The sequence below is a fragment of the Plectrocnemia conspersa genome, unplaced genomic scaffold, assembly GCF_051122295.1.
Source record: "Plectrocnemia conspersa isolate PC_06_02 unplaced genomic scaffold, ASM5112229v1 ptg000009l, whole genome shotgun sequence".
Taxonomy (NCBI): Eukaryota; Metazoa; Arthropoda; class Insecta; order Trichoptera; family Polycentropodidae; genus Plectrocnemia; species Plectrocnemia conspersa.
Genome location: NW_028277173.1, coordinates 16,028,527 through 16,037,742, shown reverse-complemented (window position 1 = coordinate 16,037,742; position 9,216 = coordinate 16,028,527). Strand labels below are relative to the sequence as shown.

General features: G+C 31.6%; 2 protein-coding genes and 2 long non-coding RNA genes across 4 annotated transcripts in view; 1 reads left to right on the top strand and 3 right to left on the bottom strand.

Annotated features, from left to right (window-relative positions):
- Window positions 1-9,216, bottom strand: part of LOC148232052 (uncharacterized) — a 136,397-nt gene that overhangs the window by 109,947 nt on the left and 17,234 nt on the right. The gene's annotated exons all lie outside the window — the stretch shown is intronic.
- mrn (general transcription factor IIH subunit 4 marionette) lies at window positions 22-6,896 on the top strand. The gene is made up of 10 exons (XM_088191808.1): window positions 22-254; window positions 364-468; window positions 2,375-2,506; window positions 2,572-2,757; window positions 2,819-2,999; window positions 3,071-3,154; window positions 3,221-3,417; window positions 3,485-3,599; window positions 3,661-3,798; window positions 6,686-6,896. The coding sequence occupies exons 1-10, from the start codon at window positions 103-105 to the stop codon at window positions 6,827-6,829; spliced, it is 1,434 nt and encodes a 477-aa protein (XP_088047934.1). The 5' UTR covers window positions 22-102; the 3' UTR covers window positions 6,830-6,896.
- Window positions 7,026-9,214, bottom strand: LOC148232054 (uncharacterized). Its single transcript, XM_088191809.1, has 3 exons — window positions 9,080-9,214; window positions 7,615-7,771; window positions 7,026-7,557 (listed from the first exon to the last, which is right to left on the bottom strand). Exons 1-3 carry the CDS (start codon window positions 9,157-9,159, stop codon window positions 7,351-7,353), a joined length of 444 nt encoding a protein of 147 aa, XP_088047935.1. The 5' UTR covers window positions 9,160-9,214; the 3' UTR covers window positions 7,026-7,350.
- On the bottom strand, window positions 8,122-8,668 carry LOC148232055 (uncharacterized). The gene is made up of 3 exons (XR_015810613.1): window positions 8,536-8,668; window positions 8,351-8,464; window positions 8,122-8,259 (listed from the first exon to the last, which is right to left on the bottom strand). It is a non-coding gene; the product is annotated as an uncharacterized LOC148232055 (long non-coding RNA).

Below are 9,216 nucleotides of genomic sequence, written 5' to 3'. Positions count from 1 at the left end.
TTATTATTTATTACACGCGGCAACACTCGACGCGCTTGTCAACCCGGCGTGATGCACGTCTGACATTTCAAGTTGTACATTTTATTTTTAAATGCTTAAAAAATGGGAGAAAACCCAAAAAGTTCCAAGTCGTCAGCCTTCAACCAGCCAACGAATCTTCAATGTAAAGATTTGCACGACTACTTGAAATCGAGAACCCCTCAGATGCTCGATTCTTTATATAGTTACCCAACTATTTGCTTAGCGGTTTATCGGTTTGCATATTTATTTACTTGTGTATTTATTGAATTCGCCATTCGTATAATATATTAATAAATCTTAAATATCTAGTGGATTCTTTCATTTTTCTAATTATAATTCCAGTGATTTACCAGAACTAGCCAGACATTATGTAATTCGATTATTATTTGTCGAACAACCCGTTCCACAAGCAGTCGTCGCTTCTTGGGGATCACAAACATATTCCAAGTGAGTCACAATAATTCTCAACGTTTATAGACTGATCAAAACTGCCATTCTTATTGTGTGCTAAAATCAAACAGAATATTGAATTTCTGTTTCGGCTTATCATTCCTAAAAAAGTTAAAAATATATAATAATCTTAATATATGTATGTATGTATTAGGCCATCCTGTAATTTAAGCGCCATTTTTCATGAGCTAGTTATAGCAGGACAATAAAATTATAATACATAGCAAGTTTTGACTATATATATATCAACAGTGGCGTAACTAGAAAAATTTTGCCTGCATGCAAAAGTTACCAAAGTCCTCTTATTATTTTTTGTTACAAAAATGAAATTAATAATCTTACAAGTTTTAAATGCCTTCTTCCTCGCCTTTACATATAATTGTAAATTATTTCCTAAGCAATGTATTATGTATTTCTTTTTGGATTTAAATATTTTATCGAATCAGGTGACATATCTATTGTTTGTTTCATGATGGAGTCGTAATTTGCAAGTAGAATTTGGTGGCCACGGAAAGCTTAGATAAATCGTAAAAAAAATCTTCCGTGTTTCGTATACCGCACATGCCTCAATGTGGTTTTAGGAAGAACTGTGTCGTTTAATGTCTAAACAAATTTTGCCATTGTCTTACACCAAAATGCCATAAACTATTACTTTTAGAAAACTGAACCGTACTTCGATTTGGATTGATAATATATTTCATTAAAACTTCTATTTTGTTGTCTGATATCTTTGGGAAATAGTCCTTTAGGTCTATATGATGACAAACTTAAAATTTATCTTTTATCATCATCAAAGATAATTCGACCAATATAATTTTCCAAATCATTTTGAGCGAAAGCAGAATCAGCTAGTAGTGGTTGTGGATCTGTACTTGTCGACAGTTGCATTGTTTGAACTTTGTATAGTATCTTGAATCCGAACCTGTATCTTATGATCGATTGTTTTGTCGTTTTCTTCAATTCTACAGTGAAAATGTATCACTCCGAAAACCACATTACACCACACCACATTATCGCCATACACTGATTTTAACATTTTATGAGCTTCTTTGGCACTTTTTTGCAACTTAAAACCAAACTTAACATTAACGCTTTATTCAAAATCTATGATGCACGACAGACACGGTAAACACGACCTTACTCTTCCGGCTCTGGAAGTCGGCTGACAAGTCACAACTTGTTCAAACTTGACACTGACTATCTCAACGGATCAGGCTATCGGACTTATTACTTTAAATGTATGTAGCATCAGCAGTTGCTGCTATAAAAATTCATTCGCCGTATTTCTTGATCACACCTCGTAGATATTTGGCGATCCTCTTGGAACCTTATCTCAAGGGCCCGCACGTGCTGTCTGCTCCCACGGCATAGTAGTTACGCCACTGCATGTCTAGATGTCTTATTCTCAGATTGAAATCAGCTACGAATAGAACCTAGATAATCTTAAAACACTTTCACACACATCAGATGTATTAATGTTTCATTCTCAGAAATGTAAATACTTGTTGAAAATGGATTTCATAAGAACCGAACCCAAAAAGTTATTATTACCATTAAGAAATTCTATTAGCCTGCAATTTCCTATTAGTGCTATTGTTTGGGACGCTGTCTCCTTTGGATTTCTAAATAAAAGTTTTATCGCCAGCCCGGGACATGCATTCCATTCCGGATTCCGATTTGGGCATTTGCAAACATTAAAATTTGTAAATACAACCAGACAGAAGATGAACCAAGAAAGTTGACTCCCCAATCAGTCGACCCCTGAGCTAATCCAGGAAACTGACCAACCTCGAGATATAGCTGATATCCGGCCGTCAACTAGCGCGAGCTACTAGTTTTCTCCTTTCCAATCTTGCAGTCGAATGTTTGATCGGTCTCTAATTAATTTATTTCGTAAACCTAGAGAACACACTGAAGTATGCGCGGCGCTCAGCGAGATATCTGTATGGCAAGAAGCACCGATTCCCGGAGGCCTTCTAGGATGGACTCTATCTCATTCTTTTAAAAAAAACCTTAAAGTGGCGCTTCTCGGAGGGTTAGTATTACAAATATATTTGAATTTAAAGTAATAGTATCATTAATTTACATTATATTTTAAAGTGGAAGGCCGTGGTCGATGTCAACCAGTTTTGAAAAGAATTCTCATCCCCGTGATGCTGCTTTTCTTGATGCTTATGCTCTTGAAAGATGGGAATGTGTACTGCATTATATGGTAGGAAGTCAGCAGACTGAAGGAATAAGCGCAGATGCCGTCAGAATTTTACTATTAGCTGGACTAATGGCAAGGTAGATTTAAGTTAGTTATAATTACTCTATGTGATGCGTTATCATCATTATTTTATTGTAGAGACACAACGGACGGATCGACTGTTATAACGCGTGCTGGTTTTCAATTTTTACTTTTAGGAACCGGCAAACAAGTGTGGTTGTTCTTGTTGCACTATTTACAAACTGCAAATCAACGAGGACTCGATCCCGCACAATGTTTAGCGTTTTTATTTCAACTTAGTTTTAGTACACTTGGTAAAGTAAGTAATGTTGTTAATGAAAAAACATTTCAAACTACTTATACCTTAACATACAAAATTATAATTTACAGGATTATAGTACGGATGGTTTAAGTGGCAATATGTTAGTATTTCTTCAGCATTTACGAGAATTTGGCTTAGTTTATCAAAGAAAGGTAATTGTATAACTATGAATTTATATATTGGTATAGAAATGGTGATTAAAAATATTTTTAACATAGCGAAAAGCTGGTAGATTTTATCCGACAAGACTTGCTCTAAACATAGCTTGTACAAATGGCACACAACCGAGTCTGATGACAACTCCGTCTACACCCGCAGGGTATATTGTAGTAGAAACAAATTATAGAGTATACGCATATACTGATAGTAACTTACAAGTTGCGCTACTTGGACTTTTCACTGAGCTTTTATATAGGTATTTAACATTATTTCAAAAAAATATGTCTTTGCCAAAATCTGACTAATTTATAATTTATTAAAAGGTTTCCCAATCTGGTGGTTGGTGTACTAACTCGAGAATCTGTAAGACAAGCATTGAAAGGAGGTATAACAGCGCAACAAATTATAAATTATTTAGAACAACACTCTCATCCGCAGGTAAATAATGTTATGTTTAATTATTTTTATATAAATTAAACATTTGTTCTTTATCAACTAGATGTTAGCTTCTGAAAATTATGCTCAAACGCCATCGCCTGTACCGCCAACAGTAGTAGATCAAATTAAACTATGGGAGAATGAAAGAAATCGGTTTGGTTACACTGAAGGTGTTGTCTATAATCAATTCCTTTCTCAGGTAAGCACTTATGTTACTTTTGAATTGGATTAGCGAATTATAGGCTTGTTTACGTTAACATTTGCGCGCCAATTCAAACGCAATTTTCACAATTTAAAAAATATAAAAAAAATGCTCTGAACCAAGATTGAAATCATTGAAAAATTAATTAATTTAAATACACTCATTAGGGTTATGAAAAAAAATATTTTTTTCAAAATTGATAGTAGTTTAAAAGCTCCAAAAACAATGCATCTTTTTTCAAATCTGCAAAACTCCCCAGCCTCAGAATGTTTTATTAAAATTTATATGTAACAAAAGTGATAAATCAACTTTGTCATCATTAAAACTAGTACAGTAAAACTTTGATAATTAACACTTATATGACAGGTCAAGTAGTGCCTGCTCGTTAAGTTCCCTAGTGGTAATCCACAAGACAGGTAGAATCTATATTTTTTGCCCTCTGATGTTTAACGGTGGGTCCCGTAGTATCTACCTGCAAAAACTAAAGTTTATTTTGCTGCCGTGTATGAAATGAATGTTTTACAAAATAAAAAAAAATATTACGACTTTATTTTTCCCTTGAATATAGATCATAGTGTCTTTAATGTACACTCACTGAGATTGCCAAATAACACCTAAAAAATATTCCACTTGACAAAGCCATAAATATTTAATATAATAAATTTAATTTGACTCACATTAACCTTGTTCTAACTGTTAAGATTCTTTGTAAATATTTTTTTAAACATACGTAACATTAGGTTATTATAATAAAATGCTGTTTATTTTTATTCTTGCTAAATTATCCAAAAAAATAATTGCCCTTGTTAGATAAAACATTAAGCCACCTCTCCTTCAACTTTTTTATACCTTTATAAAAATCCCGGTTTTGGAATAAAAATAATCCAACAGTTTTTATTTCAAGTTACTTACATTTAAAAAAAATTCCATCCAAATGGACCAGAAAAGTTGATAATCAGACAAGGCAATATCGGGAGTAGAGATTCCAATCCCGGGCCAAAATTTTTATCCTGAGATTTCAGTATTGCAATTAGTCGATCCCGGGACCAGTCCCGGGATAATTTCCATATTTATTTAATATTAGTTATATTATTTTATCGATAAAAATAATTTAAAATAAATAATGCAATATATTTTTACATCTGTTTTTTATAACGTACAATGTGTAAAGTACGTATAATTTTAGACTTGGGTTTAAAATAGAAAATAATATAATAAAAATAAAAAAGTGAAACAGCTTTATATATTTATATGAGAAAATGCACGAAGTAACATCAAAGCATCAAGCGTTTCATCGTTTAGCCTGGATCTGATTTTGGTTCTTAAGCAGCCTGCTGCTGAAAAAGCACGTTCAGCCTCTACACTTGTTGGAGGTATTGACATTAAATATTTATATGCCAGTTCGAGGTGTGCACATGTACTGCTTTGTTCTCGTCGCTCAGCTAGTGGTAACCATACGTCTTACCTCCAATTCTTTCCGATATTTTTCATATGATCAAGAATGGTGGATTCGGGAATGGAGAATCCGAGCTTCTCTGCCAGCTGATGAATGGTTTGGGTCAGATTATTTTAAATTTCTGTGGTCAAAACATCTTTATAGAATTTTGCAGGTCTTTCACTTCCAGAACTGTTTTTAATACCGAAATCTCCCATCCGAATTGTGATAAACCATCTCTGGCACTTACAAAGATGTAATACGTCCACCAATACATCACAAATGTTTTTGGTTGCAGTAGTCACAGATATTTATTAAAAAAACTCAATTAGCATGCAATTTCGTAAGAAATATTCGATCGGTATAAATTCTGTCAGCGCGAATCAGTGGTTTTTAATAAAATGGATGCCCCAAATGATGATGAACCGAAAAATAACAAGACGCGTGTTGACACGACAGGCAGAGCGTGATTAATCATCTAAATGGACCAATACAAAAAAACGACATTAATTTCTGAATATATAATAATAATAATGCATTTAATTAAGTTTCAATTTTGCTTTTACATTATCCACAGATTGAAAATTATTGATAAAATAATTTTATCAGATGTACCAGTACAAGTTAAAACTTTTGCACAATTATTTTCGTTATTCTTTTTAATTCAAAAGTTCTCATAAATTGTTTTTACTGTAGGTTGCCCGAAACTATTGCGAAAAAGCGAGTTAAAATTTAAAAACACGTAAACATGAAGATACTCTTAGACTAGATTTTTTTTAGTTTGAACTAAAAATATGTAGAAAGCAGAAAGTCCTCTGTGTCATCTTGTTCAAAATTAGCGTAGCTTCACATGATACAAGCTGAACTCTTGTGTTTTAAATCAAAAGTATCTGGTGAAAGTTCCAGTTAGAAGTATATGTTGTACGCATTTATAAAGTCTCTCCTTTCGAGATAGTTTAAAAAAATAACGTTAGTTTTAAGGAAAGTTGCATTTATTTACTAGAAATTAGCAGCAGATCTATTATAATTAACAGCACTTTCTTTGCTGTCATTCGTGAAGATGATTCTCAAATATTTAAATTATTTTATAAATATGCAGGTTCGCCATACCCCATATTTGGTTTTGCTTGAATTTATTTTAAACCAAATTCCATTGTAGTTTGCCTAATAGAACCAAATATATCTAAGAACATCTTCAATCTATATATATATATATAATATCCACATCATCTTCATATGTATGAGGTATTTCACTTGAATCTAGCAATTTTGCTTTCACGCGACCTTTTAATTTTTAAAATCGTTTTGTGGATTATTTTTTCAAGACAGTAGTATACCCATCTCTAACTTTGTATACCACAACTGATATATAATTTCTCAATCCATTCTAGTATATTCAAATATGAAGTGTTTATATTTACTACATCTGTCATTTAATTTATATTTCAGGCGGACTTTGCAGTATTAAAGGAACATGCCCAACAATTGGGTGTTTTGGTTTGGGAAAGTGAACGAACGAGAACAATGGTCGTCACTAAACAAGGACACGATGATGTCAAGAAATTCTGGAAGCGCTATTCAAAAAGTTCCTAATGTACAAAGATTTGTGTCATAATAAACCTTTTTTCTTAATAAATTATTAAAATTGAATAAAAATAAATTCTTTTCGGTCACTTTTTAATTTCCTTGATTTATAATTAAATATTATGGAGTTTTGCAACACTAGTAAGACTTTCGTCTATGTAGGTATTGATTAAGAATGACAATAAAAGTAAATTTCTTACCAAAATTTTTATTACAAAATACAGTCAGTTTATGGATCACATCGTTTTATTTTATTGGTAAGAAATATAAGATTAAAATTATAGTTTACATATTAAAAAATGTAGATAAAACACACTTATGCGTCTAAAAAATAGATTAAATATTCTCAAATGCTTTAAATTTCTTTTACATTTTAAGGAAACATGGCTATAATTATATTATTAATAACAATTGGTCAATTTGGAAGATATTTACAATAATTAATTTTAATACATTGTCATTAAATTAAAAATATTATATTGTTAACGAATGATAAATTTTATATTTACTTTGGAAAATAGTATAAAAATTTAAAATTTTATTAGATACATCGGATAATGATTTTTATCAGTGTCTACAGCTGAGTTTCGATTTCTTATAACAACCAAATTTTTTATGTTGTTTGGCAAACTGTTTGGCATGACACTTTCTGCTTTGAAATCGATGAATCTTTGGTCACAACTGTAGTTCAAAAATGTTTCCAAATCATTGTCTTCCACGGACATAAAGCCAAAATTCTAAAAATGGAAAGCTTGTTAGATTAAAAAAAGTATTAATAAATAAAATATATTTACCTCTTGAAAAGTCTGGGAAGAGAATTGTAGATACTCCGTTTGTACTTTGTACCTTAAAAATCCAATAGGGTGTTGTACACGATAAACTGTTACGGGTACTTTATTAAATTTTAATTTTAATTGTTGAAATTCCCAATTATCGATGTTTATTTGCTCCCTGAAATAAATAAAATATTTATATAATTTACAAGTATTTTGTGAAAAACAAAAGCTACCTTTTTACCATATATGTGTGTATAATATATTATATACTGTACTGTGGCAAAAAATTAAAGAAATATAAATTTCTTATTTAGGATGAAAAAACAATTCGACCTTCTATTAATAAGTTGAAACGTGTCCAGGCTAAGAAATTTAATAAATATATGGATATTCCTGAACTCTGTTTTATATGGCCAAATGGCGGCTCGCGAGCTGCACACGGATCTTTGATATATATATTTAATGTGGCTCCACAGTAGCGAGCTCATAAGATATAGCAAGCACTCGTTTCTGTAGAAGTAATTATGAAAGAAGAAATGCTCGATTTAGTAGCACTTAAAGAATCGACTCGTGGTGTCGATATCAAGAATGCACTTGACACAATATTGAACAATGCTGGTTTATCCCGTAACAGACTTGTAAGTATAGCGACTCATGGAGCATCTGCAATGTTAGGTAAAAATGTAAGTCTCATTAACCTTTTGAAAAATGATTCTAGATTTCCATGGTTTATAATTTTCATTGTATAATTCACCGTCAATATCTGTCAGCAAAATATTTAAAATATGATGATATTGTCAAGGCAGTTCTACAGATTATAAATTACATTTGAACAAATGCAAAGAATCATCGCCAGTTCAAGAATTCCCTTAAAGAGTTAGAATGTGAAGATTTTCTAAATGATGTATCTATTTCATTGTTAGGTGGTTATCAACTTACAATGTACTCAAATCAATTTGTTCAACTACCGTAGCCTCTTGTAAATTTCTTGAAGAAAAGAACAAGTAGTCACTGTATACATATAATAAATATTAAGAGATATTCACAAAAAGTGAAAAAATAAATTTATATATCTCGGCTGTTTGTTAGCTAGCCTGATATTCCATCTTGAAATAAAATGGTGGTTAATACTATAATATATTTTGACACTATTTTAAATAAAATATTTATTTATTCCGATTTTTAAAAAGAATTTATTAATATTTGGGTGTGATTATGTTCCCCTCTGTACTTTTTCACGTATGGCAGCACTGAGAGGCTCTGTCACACACACATTCACATAAATGCATACATGTGAATTTATAAATATACACAAAGGACAAAGAACAAAGTATATAAAAGTATTCTGCTATTTATACAGTACATGGGAACTTTCAATGCGATCAACGTACAGCGTATGTTCCAATTGCGGAACAACAACTAGAAAATATATTTGGAATGTCGCCGTTTAAAATGATTTTCGTATATATATATATATACTCACAGGATATACAATACTTTCTCATAGGCATTAGAATGGCTCCAATTCGATGGAAAGAAACTTTGATAGTCGTTGACTTCCATAATGTTACGAATAAAAACACAGCGACAGGTCTGACGGCTAAACGATCACTGTGTGAC

What these genes read in the sequence shown, in the direction of transcription:
- mrn (XM_088191808.1), top strand. Translation starts at nt 103, where the DNA reads ATGGGAGAAAACCCAAAAAGTTCCAAGTCGTCAGCCTTCAACCAGCCA. An exon ending in GGATCACAAACATATTCCAA is followed by an intron (nt 469 to 2,374) that starts GTGAGTCACAAT and finishes TCGTAAACCTAG; the next exon opens with AGAACACACTGAAGTATGCG. An exon ending in GTTTTAGTACACTTGGTAAA is followed by an intron (nt 3,000 to 3,070) that starts GTAAGTAATGTT and finishes TATAATTTACAG; the next exon opens with GATTATAGTACGGATGGTTT.
- LOC148232054 (XM_088191809.1), bottom strand. Translation starts at nt 9,159, where the DNA reads ATGGAAGTCAACGACTATCAAAGTTTCTTTCCATCGAATTGGAGCCAT. An exon ending in GAGAAAGTATTGTATATCCT is followed by an intron (nt 7,772 to 9,079) that starts GTGAGTATATAT and finishes TATTTATTTCAG; the next exon opens with GGAGCAAATAAACATCGATA. An exon ending in CTTCCCAGACTTTTCAAGAG is followed by an intron (nt 7,558 to 7,614) that starts GTAAATATATTT and finishes TTCCATTTTTAG; the next exon opens with AATTTTGGCTTTATGTCCGT.